Source organism: Rhipicephalus sanguineus, chromosome 7 (assembly GCF_013339695.2).
Source record: "Rhipicephalus sanguineus isolate Rsan-2018 chromosome 7, BIME_Rsan_1.4, whole genome shotgun sequence".
Classification (NCBI taxonomy): Eukaryota; Metazoa; Arthropoda; class Arachnida; order Ixodida; family Ixodidae; genus Rhipicephalus; species Rhipicephalus sanguineus.
The window spans coordinates 107,092,043-107,104,484 of NC_051182.1; the positions used below are offsets into that span (position 1 = coordinate 107,092,043).

Genomic DNA, 12,442 nt, shown 5'->3' on the forward strand with positions numbered 1-12,442 from the left:
TCTTTTGATACAGCAGAGCGTAAAATAAAGCAAGTCTCAAGATAAAAGTGAACGCGCGCGCAAAACTCTTTACCGCATACGCATTCGACAAAATGGCGGCGATAGCGGCAGCGCGGGGATACAGGAACCGGAATGTGGGATGTTCGCGATGTCGATACAATTTCCCACAGTGGACCAGTGTCTCCAAGATCGGCATTTCCAATCACAAAATCTGAGGCGTAAAGTAGCGATCGAAATAAAGCCTCATAGATCACCAATTAGCTTTCGTTTTGATCTCTGAGGCCATACTTTGTATGGTACGGGTGCCGGAGGAGATAATGGCTGGCGATTCGGCGTGCGCGACAGTCTCGGACAGGGTCCGGATTATCGAATGTAGATCTCGCAGCTGTCCGAAATATCGGTCGTCTTTACACATTACTTCTATGGGATCATCGGCGGTACCGCGCGACTGTCCGAATTACCGAGCATGTCCGAATTATCGGTGTCCGATTTACCGGTTGGCGACTGTATTATTATTATTATTATATTATTGTTTTTGTAGTTTACACAGTTTTTAGTAAGCTGCGCATGCAACACGTCATATTTAAAATTTATTGCTTAAATACACCAATACTGTTGGTTCAAATCCATTCCATAACAGCAGTGGGAGAAGGATGATAATAATAATTTCTTTAGTAACAGTTAGAATATTTTTTCATGTTTTCAACTTGTGACTCGCATGGTGTGGAGTGTTTTGTGTTTGCATATGGTTGCTTTGTATTTACATATTTACATATTATGCTGAACACTGAAGCGAGGTTCCTTGTACAGTCTGTTGGCTCTGGGGCCTCCCTCTCTAGGTCTTTAATCCCCATTTTGTAACCTTATGATGTGAAATAAACGGAAACTGAAAACTTAGTCGACACAGTACTGCACAGCAGAAAGAACATATGAATACAGCAATACCAGCCAAATACCACACGCTAGTGTGCTTTGACCTTTGATCTTCACCTTTGCGGTTGTTTCAAGTCTCCTCTTGCCCATGTGTTTTATGCTGCTTTACGATTCCTGATGAATATTTATACCTTACTAACTATTTACTAGAAAAGATTAGAATCAATCAGTAAACCAGTCAAGTCTCTATGTCACATTAAAACTGTTCCCTTAACGTGCAGTACACTGAAATCTTGTTGATGCGATCTTCACAAGAACTGAAAAATCATATTATCTGAAGCAAGCTCCAAAATGTATAAAAATAGGCATACTTGGTGAAGAACTCGGGAGCAAAGGTTAATGTGTCGACGAATAATACAGTTGAACCTTGTTAATACGTACCCGCTTTAAGCGTACTAACGACAGTCTCATAGAGCCTAATGCATTCGCTGACCGCTTAAGCCGTAGTGCTTCACCCTACGCCTACCGGTTAGTGCGTACCCTGCGTACCGCGATAACGTTTTGTGCCATAAAATTTTACTGTGCCGCTGAACTTCCCGACGCCACAATGTGCCGCCAAAAGTTTTCAGTCTTTTCGGGAAGTGCGTAGATCGGTCGATCACCGATTCCGACTTCCGCGCGATTGCGGCGACGCCTTTGCGGGTAAGCATCGGGAAAGAACGAAGGTGAGGTGGCGGCCACCGATGAACGCGCCAGCATGACTTATCGCCGACAACCTTATCACAATAAGTATCTTCAGATATCTGCTCGGGCACGCGTGCGGCGCAGCACTGCTTTAAACCTACTGCATGCTTTTAATAGGCGACAACCTGAATGCGCTGAGCCGCCGATCTCTGCCGCTTCGTTGTGCGGGGCCGTGTTCAAGCGCGCACCGCTTTGTAGAAACGAAAGCAGCTCGCTGTTGCGGAGTTGAGCATTGCTAGTCGGCGATGAGAAACCTCTTTGCATAGACGCTATCATGCTAAACGCACACGTACGGTTCAGCAAGCGTAGCGCTGTTGTAACCATACTGCATGCTTTTATTGGGCGACCACCCAAACGCGCTTCCGTCTGCTGCCAGGACCGCTAGAGCGTTGCGGAGTGCGCATCGCTTGCAGGAAGTTCGTCATCGCCACGTTAACCGAACGAGCTCATCTGTGCTCATCGCCACATCTGTGCACGGTCTGGAGCAAAGTGGGTACGAAGAACACTCCCACGACAAATGCGCGCGTGCGGTACAGCAAGCGGCCCGGTGGCCTGGCGGCCCGGCAGTGACGGCGTGAGCCGAGAAGGCGACACGCTGCACGCAACTAGCCAGGAGACGATTGGCTCCACGCAGCCGTACAGCGTTTCACTGGAACTGTGTCAGTTTTCATTTAGTAGCAGATCGCGGTACAGACGCACACACATATATCGCGGAAAGCCGACAGTGTCCGTTCTGTCGCTACGTCGCTCACTGCGTATAATGGACCCTGTAATAGTTCTGAAATGCTCCTTGGCGTCGCCACCGCACGCTATCGGCACTATCGGACGGTCGTGCGAGAGCACCAGAATCTTTTCTCCAGTTTGGCAAAAAGAAAGAAAAGGCTTTGCAGTGGGTACTTTAGGCAATATTTGCTGTGGCACTGTATTTATTTCTTTGCTGGCGGCGATGGCGTATGCGAGGAGATGCAAGTTTTTACTTGGTGGTTAATGCATACAACCGTTTAGTGCGTAGTTATGCAGCGTTCCCGGCAGGTACGCATTAACGAGGTTCCACTGTAATAGTGTGCGGTCTTCTGCACACTCTAAACAAAAAGACATTTCTTCTGCATGTGATTGGCTGACGCTTCCACAGATGTCACAAATGGGGGGACATACATGTGAGCCTTGAGCAATCGTGTGCGATGGAAACCTTTGTTTATGAAACGCACGTGAGATCACGTCCGTGCTTCACACAACATATTACACAGAGCAGCATCACTCGACACCACACGAACTTTCTTTATTCTTCTTTATTCAAAGGTTACCCCGCATTGCCCAAAGGCGTTACAGCAGGGGGGTTACAGAAACAACATAAACAATTCTTCGTTCTTACAGCACACTTGCATGGCAGACAATCCATTCCACTCTTTAACAGTTCTAACAAAAAAAGAATTCGCGAACAGGTTCGTCCTGGTGCGTCATGAACTGCGGCCAATGCACTTTTATTCAGCAGTGTTATGTCACGCTGCCCATTTGAATCGGTAGTGTTGTGGTAGCTTTCTCACATTTGTAATTTCTCTGCATTGCTTCTGTAGAGTCTGCCCAGCTGCGGGCCTGTAACACCTTATTTGTAGGTCATTGACAGGTCATTTAAGCTGTTGCATTGGAACATGAAGCAAACGGTTTCTGAAATAACAGTAAAAACTCACTTCTGCAGTCGCATGGTCCGATTGCTGGTGGAAACGTGATTGCATTAATCGTATGAAAATGCTTCGCTCCTATGGGCCGTTGCTCAGGGAGAGGAATACAAATATATTGTCTCCAAAAAACGTTATGCACAATGGTATCAAGTGTTTCTGCTGTAATTTAATGACATTTTCCTTTATTATCAGATGTGATGAGGCAAATGAAAGTTGCCTCACCACTACAGTATTACAGTCAATCCCGGATATATCGAACTCGGATATATCGAATTATTGGCTATATCGAACAGTTGAGAAATCCCCTTGAATTTCCCATGCAAAAGTATGCGGCTGGTGTGCACGTATATCGAACTCCCGCACAGCAAAACATCCGCTATATCGAACGCTGCCCCGCGCCGAAGCCCAGAAAGTGCATTTTTCCTAACAACTATTGATCATTTTTCGGCCGCATTCTTATAAGTTCCAATCCCTCGTCGCGCGCAGGTGACGAAATTGCGTTGCTCTAGTTCGTTGCACAGCGCTTGTCAGTTCACCGGTATATTTGACGCGCGGTACGCAGGTTTTAACGCATGGACTAGTGTTTTTCAAAGAGGCTCATTGCCGAGGGCACCAAAATGAGAATTCGAAGTGACTTCGCAGTCTTGTTGTAATGTTTACATTCCCTTCCTTGTCTCTTCGCGCACGATGGCATGCGGGCCCGCAAAGCATGGCCTTCGAGATCCGCAACCTCGTGACGTATTTTTAGTGTTTTCGGTTTTAAAATGCTGATCTCAGAGGCTACGCTTTTTTTTCGCATTTCTCGCCAAAGTAGCGGCTGCCTTCTGCAAAGCCACAAGTGCCATCGGTATCGCCAACATGTCAACGGTGGAGAAATGTTTCTTCGTGCAGCGGTGCAGCGTTTTCTCTTGCAGAATGTGTACTGTGTGTACTTCGCGCTTTGTTCTTGATAACTCGTCAATCGGGAGTCGAACTAAACATTGTCCCACTCGTAGCGATAAAAATGATGACCGGTGCTTGAAACGACGTCAAGTAAAGCGTCGTCGTGCACACTGTTTCCACGGGCCTTGGTACCATGTGACGACTTCGGGCGCGTCATCACCGCCGACTACGGCGTACGGTGCGTCACTGAATTTTGCGACTTAGCGTTTCCGGGCGCCGTATCGGACGGGAGCACAGCGAGTGACTTCATCGGTGCAGATAACGACGTAGCTGTTTCTGACTGCATCGATGCCGAGATCATAGCTGACGTTGCCGGTGCTGCGGAAATGGACCCGTGCGGTTTGAAGATGCCAGCCGCCGCTGCCACCGCTAAACCCTTTGCGGCGCTACAGAGCTAGCATCAGCGTTCAGCGTCGATCACCGCTGTTGTGGCGGAAGGTGCTGAATTTACTTATTTGGAAAGCTTATATAATATTGACGATAACTTGATGAATTCACGGCGCGCAAGAAGCAAGACAAGTTGACGGACTTTTTTCATGCGAAATAAAGTGCGCTAACTTGCAAAAGAAGTTCTCGCCTTGTTCTTTAGCATATGTGAGCGAATCGTCATGTTCACGCTTTTTACAATTTCAGAAAACTGTGTCGAGGCCTGCAGTGCTTTAATTAAAGCCTTAAATACGCATATTTCGTATTTCGAATTATCGATATATCGAACTATTTCGCGATCACCTTCGAGTTCGATATATCCGGGATCGACTGTATAACAGATGTATGTTTATATCGAATATCAGATAGAGCTTGAATTTAACAAGATTTGATTCTATAAATATAGGGACTAAAGAAACTACAATGCATACATAGCTATTTTTTGTCCCATTTTATAACGTGCTGCCTTTAAGGGCGTGACAAGGCCAGCACTCTATTCAGTGGTAGACACTTATTTAATGATTTATCATTACTACTACTACCAGTTTATTACAAAATCTGGTTCCATTGCAGTAACTGTATGCTTTACTAATGCGTACAAAGGCACACTTTGCTCTTGCTATCCTGTTTTTCAGGTGTTCCACAGTCTAGCGGATCTGCCTGCACTGACCGCAGCCCTACTGCACGAAAGGGAGACAATGGGTGTGCCGGAAGGTGCTCGCGTAAAACGCCAGTCGTCGGTCCACATTGGCTCGGAGGTGCATAAGTCCATGCTAAAGTTCGTGCTCCGCGACATCAGCGGCATCGGGGACACGTTCGACGGGTGAGCAGCTACAGTGCGTGCGAAGACGGCAAATTCTCGAATTGGCTGTTTGTGGTAACATGCAAACTACGTTTGGCGTCGTTGCATTATTTTCTATAATCGGCTCATCCTTTAATCCAATGCATTCAGCCAGAGGCTGCTGCACTCGCAGTTCGCGTGTAGACTGCAATTTGCATGTTGTGTAATCCTCCTTTATAGGATACACTTGAATGTAGAGCGCGCACCCGCCATGGTGACTTAAGGGGGGACGAGGGTCTTAAAATAGCAAAAAATCGAAAAAATTGTCAACCTTTGTAAATCACTATTTCAAGTATTTGTAGTCCAAATTATGCTCTGAAAAAATACTATGTTATGGCAAAATGGCCTTTCTTTTTTTTACATGCTCAAAAGATTAAATTTAAAATGTTTTTAAATCTTGAAATGCGATTTTCTCAGCTTTGTTATTTTTGTGAAGTGAATCTGCCTTACGGAAGTTTTGAGGAGGTTTCTATGAATATACTTAAACAAACTTGGTATCATTTTTTTCAGCAGCACCTGAACTACAGGCTAAAGCTTTTCTTTTTTTCTGAACATTGATGCAATTGTAATTATTTGATAAGTACCAGCTAATTACTGGAAGCTAACTTTTACCTTCCAAGTTTGAAAATTATTTCTGATCAAAGAAACAGCTGTTTTGACATATAATTTGCTTTAGCCTGTGAGGTGGACCTTTTAGAAGAACCACGTAGTCCTGAAAAGTAACTTTTTGTATTCTAAGTTACCATAACGACCCGTAAGGAATTACCTAATTACAATGAGGAAATTTGTCATAACTTCCTTTCTAAATGAAATATTTGAAATATGTTTGCAGATTTGAAATCTCCATTCAATGATACACATGTATGCCAGTTTTCATTAAGATAGGATAATAAATAAAACAAAAATTTTCGAGACCCTCATCCCCCCTTAACGGCCAAGGTTTAGTGCTGCTAAGCTTAATGAGATGGGTTTGATTTTCGTCCGTGGTGGCTGCATTCCATTGGTGGCAAAATGTGAAAAACACCCATGTACTTGGGTATATGTATGTGCATGTTAAAGAACTCCAGATAGTCAAAATTAATCTGGACTCCCCCACTACCTCATGATCATGTTGCTTCTGTAGCACGTAAAACCATAAAGTTGAATTTTTTAAAAACCTAGAGCGTGAGAATTTTTTTTTTGTTCTGGCAATCTTTGCAGCAGACAGGCTGTGATTGCCAGAGCTGGCACCTTTCTGCACTCTTGTGCAGCACATTAACTTAACTTCGTCCATGGTGGCAGCCAGAGCGCAAGCTGAACGAGAGTTGCAGATTTTGTGTTTTCTCTTCAGCAATTGACTACACTGTATGTCAGGGGCAGTGTGTGTAAGAAAGACATCAACTTGCTATAGCAAGGCCCTTCGTTTCTATTTTTATATGAAGATCCTGCAGGTCTTGTTTTTTTGTGGGAAAGAAAATTCGCAGGAAGACTACTTCAAGTACTGTTCAGATTTGACATGTTTCAAAGTGCAAAAGACGTTGCAGAGCTCGCTATTGTCGGCTTAAATATTTTGTTTCCTGTGTGTCTGCTTGCAATGACAGGATGTGCAAACACATAGCCATGTTTTTTTTTTTAAATTGTAAGCCTGGTAGTTTGCGTGATCAGAATATGAAGCAGTGTACCGTGTGCACCGTACCCCTCTTGTAGATGGCCTGTGGCTTGAGAAAGAAATGCCAAGTAATGAGATTGAAGTGAATTGCCTGAAATATCCGACGCTGCCGACTGTTTTTGACTGTTCATACAAACTGCGTGGTGAATGGGGGGGCTTGTGTTCTCTTGCCAAACATTGCATTTGCTTGGACCTTCCTTTTCTGGTCATGTGCTAGGTAATGATCATAAACATCATGATGATATTGATGTGATATGTAGGATTCTTTTTGCCTTTTCTTTAATCTCCCATCTTGATTTTGTTCCTCCTAAATACAGAGACTGGAACCAGCTTTCCGAGCTGGCTGCGTAAGTGTTCCATGTTCCACGTTTGTGCAGCGTGCAATCCCATAATGCAATCCACCACCCACTGTGGATGTGCCATTTGCGTCCCAATGTAATACGAGCTAAATTATTGAATGATTTAGTTTTTGCAGAGCAAGAAAAGAAAATTGTAGCTTGCTCACACGTATGCTTGTATTAAGCTATTACGTGTGGTCATGCTATTGGATGTTCTTTGAACTTTCTTGAAATTTGTTGCTGGCAGGAAACACTTTTGTTTCATTTGTGTGTAATATGTATCAAGTACTTTCCAAATTTAGGATTATTTACAAAACCACTCTTGTAGTTTTAAAACTAGATCAGTTGAACATCAATATAATCAACTCCGATATAGCACGCTACCTGATGTAACAAAGTGAGCCTGAAAAGTTTTCCACCATCACCACTATGTAACAAATGTGCATTTGAAGTTAATATAACGAAGGCATTTTTATATCGCACATGATTTCATTTTAACAAGTTTTGACAATTGGTTTCTGCTGGACACCAAAATGCACTGAAAATGAGGAGAATTGACCTGTGCAGACAATTATAATTATCTATAAGAATTGTTGCTGTGAACATTGCAAACGATGGCATCTGTAATTGCACTCACACCTTTTTAAAATTAAAAGACAGAATGACACATACTCAGTGAAGATGGTCTTACCATTAAGCTCACTGCAGTGTTCACGGCACGCTTAGTGGGATTCAGTATTTCGACAGATGGACAAAAAGGAGTGTTTTTGTTAGTTACAGGTTTTCTGGGATAGTTTTTAAGTGAATAGGTGAAATTGCTGATGGACTGATTGCGCAGGCATTTATACATTTTGATTGTTTTGGCAAGTGTGTTCACCTACTTGTACAGTCGAACCCACTTATAACAATATTCAAGTGCCACAAAAATTCTGTTGTTATAACCGAGAATACTACAAATGGTTTGCATGAAAAAAAGCAAAATGCAGTCAACTGCCGATCCTTTGGACATGTTTGAAAATTTGGATGCTTTCGTGGCACCATCACATGTCCCATAGACGTCCATTGAGAACTTCCAAAAAAAAAAAGACATGGCTGATGTCTCCGTCATAGGAATCGGTATAACACGAAAGTGAAACGTGTCTTCACAGAGGTAGTGCTTATTGTGTAGTGATATATGAGAGCTTGTACAATGTCTATTGGTGTTTGGCAGCTGTAGCATCGTTTGACGTGGATGCACCCATGTTGATGCCCAGTGGCATGTCTCCATCGCGATGACTAAGGCCCACGGTCATGATTTAACCATTGTGGTAGCTTGAGATTTGGTGTACTTGGGTTTGGCTGCATTTCCATGTTCTTGTGTTGAAGTATTCCCTCACTTTTCCTTGATTTACTGTTTGCTTGAAAAGGCCATTCTCATCTGCTGTTTGTCACTAATGCTTGCACTCCAAGTGTGCAAAACCCCCATCTACTCATCTTGGTGAGTCACGTCCATTTATATTGTTATGCCACCTTGCAGTGTCGCCAAGTTCCACTCCCTGATCGCTGACGAAGCCAATCACCCAAAGGTGATCCGTTGCTCGGAGCATGCCCCAGACCTTCTTGGGTATGTGGACAACCATTAACTTGTAATATTACATGCATTTTTTTAACGCAATAGTGTCAAAGAGCTCGTGTCACAGAAATTCCGGTCTCGGCATCGGCGTCGTTGGTTGTGAGCAAAAAATCAGGGTTGTCCGTAAGTGAAAAACCAAGAAAGATGCAAATAAAATAAATAATAAAAATCTTCGGTTCGAGTGAGAATCGAACCCAGGCCTTCTGCGTGGCAAGCGGATGTTCTACCACAGAGCCACGCCATTGCTTGAAACTGTTTCGGGAAAAAACACTATATGAACATCATGCAGTGGAGGAGTCTCCTTAACACATGTAATAGGTATTGCGTGGCAGAAGCGTAGAATCGCACCAGGCATCAAAATATGTGAATTATGCCACGAGCAGCTGTTTTAAAGGCCCACCCATTACAAAGCGCTCAGACATATTTAATCATCATCAGCAAAAGCATCGGCAAAGTGAACAACTGCGTAGGATTGCATGTTGCCTTACAGACGCGTAGTGGGCCCTTCGCTGATTTGCAAAAAGAATTATAGCGTAGTGGGCACTTAACAATTCCAAATCCTGCAGACATATATGAATAGCCTGGAAACGTGGCTGGAGGGTATTAACTTACCGCTAAATATTAATAAAAGTGCAATTGTACTTTTCACACAAAATGTCCCAGTGCAAATTTCATTACTCTACCGACAAGCTCAGGTCGATACCTCAGGTCGAGTCACTTAGGTATTTAGGGGTAACCTATACCAAAAAACTTGACTGGAGACCCCATATAGAAAACATGGCTACTAAGGGAGCATGCGCAGTAGGGATGCTGCGTAGGCTCAGCAATAAACGTGCCAGTTTGCGCAGAGACGTGCTTGTCATGATTTATTGCATGTACATTCGACCAATACTAGAATTCGGCTGCGTTTTGTTTTCTGGTGCTCCGGCCTATAAAGTTCGACCATTGGTTTTGTTAGAACGTGAATCATTACGATTATGTCTGGGCTACCTAAATTTGTTGCAAACAATATTCTATACGAAGAATCACGCCTGCCGTCTCTTAATAATAATATCTGGGGTTTAACGTCCCAAAACCACCATATGATTATGAGAGACGCCGTAGTGGAGGGCTCCGGAAATTTCGACCACCTGGGGTTCTTTAACGTGCACCTAAATCTAAGTACACGGGCCTCAAACATTTTCGCCTCCATCGAAAATGCAGCCGCCGCGGCCGGGATTCGATCCCGCGATCTTCGGGTCAGCAGTCGAGCGCCATAACCACTAGACCACCGTGGCGGGGCCGCCTGCCGTCTCTTATCAAAAGATTTCAAATTTTAACGGTACGTACATTCCTAAAAATCTATGCATCTCCACAGAAGAGGTCACAGTATGTTTTCATTAACCAGCAGGCCTCATTTTTTACCCACCAATGGTCTAGATTACGTTGCCCCCAAGTCATTTTTACACAGACTTTTGGACCCATTAAAAGTTCACCTCTGGGAAGTACATATACTCAGCTCTGTAGAAACAATTAGGATTGAATTTGATGATATATATCCCAAGAACGCGAAAAATTTACCATATAGATATCTAAATTGCATTTTGGAAGATCATCTGGCCAATTTAGAAACAAACACTGTGATAGCGACTGATGCTTCCGTTTGTGAAGAGAAGGCAGGTGTGGGAATTGTATCATTCTCTCTAGACTGGTCATTCTCGATTCGGTTACCGGACTTCACCCCTATTTACCAGGCTGAATTACTGGCAACAGTCCTAGCATTGAGTAAATTGCCCCAATGTCTATCAGCAGTGGTTGTTCTAACAGACTGCCTCTCTGTCTGTTCTGCCTTAAGTGCACCTAATTTATCAAGTACCTTACAGACATTCTATTCGCTGATTCCCAGACATGTGCGGCTGGTTCGATTAGTGTGGGTACCAGGCCATAGAGGCTTAGCACTCAATGAATATGCGGATGCACTGGCAATATCATCCCATGATGGCCCTATTTTGCCTGTATTGCCCACGTCAGCGTATGTCACAGCAGCGAGATTTGAAAAGCGTACCACGGCCAATAACTTCGATAAATCTCCTTTGTTTTTATCAGATTTCCCACAGCTAAAGTTTCCTTGGAAGAGCAGGTGGTGTTCATCTAGGAAGGAAGAAATACTAATTACAAGGCTATGCTGTCGAGTCCCCCCACTGAACTTTTACCTTTACAGGTCGGGTCTGGCTCAGTCACCTTCACTGTAATGAGAGGGAATCTCTGGAGTAGAGCTGTGCACGGGCCGTATTTCCGAGCCCGAGCGCGGACCGGGCCCGCTGACTTTGTCGAAGGCCCGCCCGAGCCCGACGGCAAAAGGCTGCGAGCCCGCCCGGCCCGGCCCGACGTACGAAAACACAATCCCGGGCCCGGCCCGGCTTGTTGAAGCTTCACTGCGAAAACAAAACATCGTTCTCCGGTAAATTGGCATTTGATTGAGCATAACAAATATGATCAAACGACACACGACGAACAGTCTCTATTACACAGATTACAAATTGGCGTGCAAAATCAGCAAGCAGTCCAACGATTGCGGCTTCAACGAAGTGCGGCGCTGTTGCATTATGTAGACTGCCGAACTGAAGTTACGTTCGTTGCTTGCACTCGTCGCCGGAATTGCTAGTATCTTTTTTGCCAGCCTGGCAAGCTTGAGGTATCTCTGCTGCTTGTTTTTCCAGAAGACTAAAACTTCAGATGGACAGGAGGGCGATTCCATAGAGAGATAATCGGAGAGCTCATCTTTTGTAACTGCTACATTCTCAACACTGTCACTTCACTCGCTGAACAACTGCAAGCATTGCTTTTTTGTTGCAGGTTCTTCCTCACAATTCCCACTCATTCTCTATATTTCGGGCTTGAGTCGGGCTTTGCGCCGGGCCCGAGCCCGGCCCGATAAAACTCCAAGTAGCCCGAGCCCGGCCCGGGCCCGAAATGAAATTACGTCGGCCCGCCCGAGCCCGGCCCGCGGGCCGGGTCGGGCTCGGGCTTTCGGGCTACCCGGAGCCCGTGCTCACCTCTACTCGGAGCACTTCTTTTTGACGTGCCGAAGATTTAAAAAACAAAGAAAAAGACTACTATACCTGGCGACAACTTTCTGTGGCAGCACAGCGAAAGCTACGTGGGCGGAGCTTCTGCACATGTGTTACTACGCGAAGTAGTCCGTTCACGGGCGATTTCGGTTTTGGTTTCGCGAGCGCATACAACATGTGCGTTTCCATACGAGTATTCATGGCTCATGATGTTATTTGGGAATTTATGCAGATAGTTTATTCACAGATGTAGTCGAAATCTACCACATGACTTGATATAGTTAAGCAT

The 12,442-nt window shown here is 44.6% G+C and overlaps 1 protein-coding gene across 5 annotated transcripts in view; it reads left to right on the top strand.

Annotated features, from left to right (window-relative positions):
• The window catches only part of LOC119399721 (AP-5 complex subunit zeta-1), a 77,027-nt gene that overhangs the window by 45,006 nt on the left and 19,579 nt on the right, over positions 1–12,442 (top strand). Inside the window, exons 12-13 of one of the 5 annotated variants that reach the window (XM_049417830.1) lie at positions 5,379–5,487; positions 9,008–9,094. The exons of 2 other annotated variants lie outside the window; for them this stretch is intronic. In XM_049417830.1, the coding sequence (XP_049273787.1) occupies positions 5,379–5,487; positions 9,008–9,094 (196 nt within the window). Of the gene's footprint in view, positions 1–5,299; positions 5,488–9,007; positions 9,095–12,442 lie in introns of all 5 variants that reach the window. 2 more of the 5 variants (XM_037666559.2, XM_049417829.1) reach the window with 2 other exon arrangements.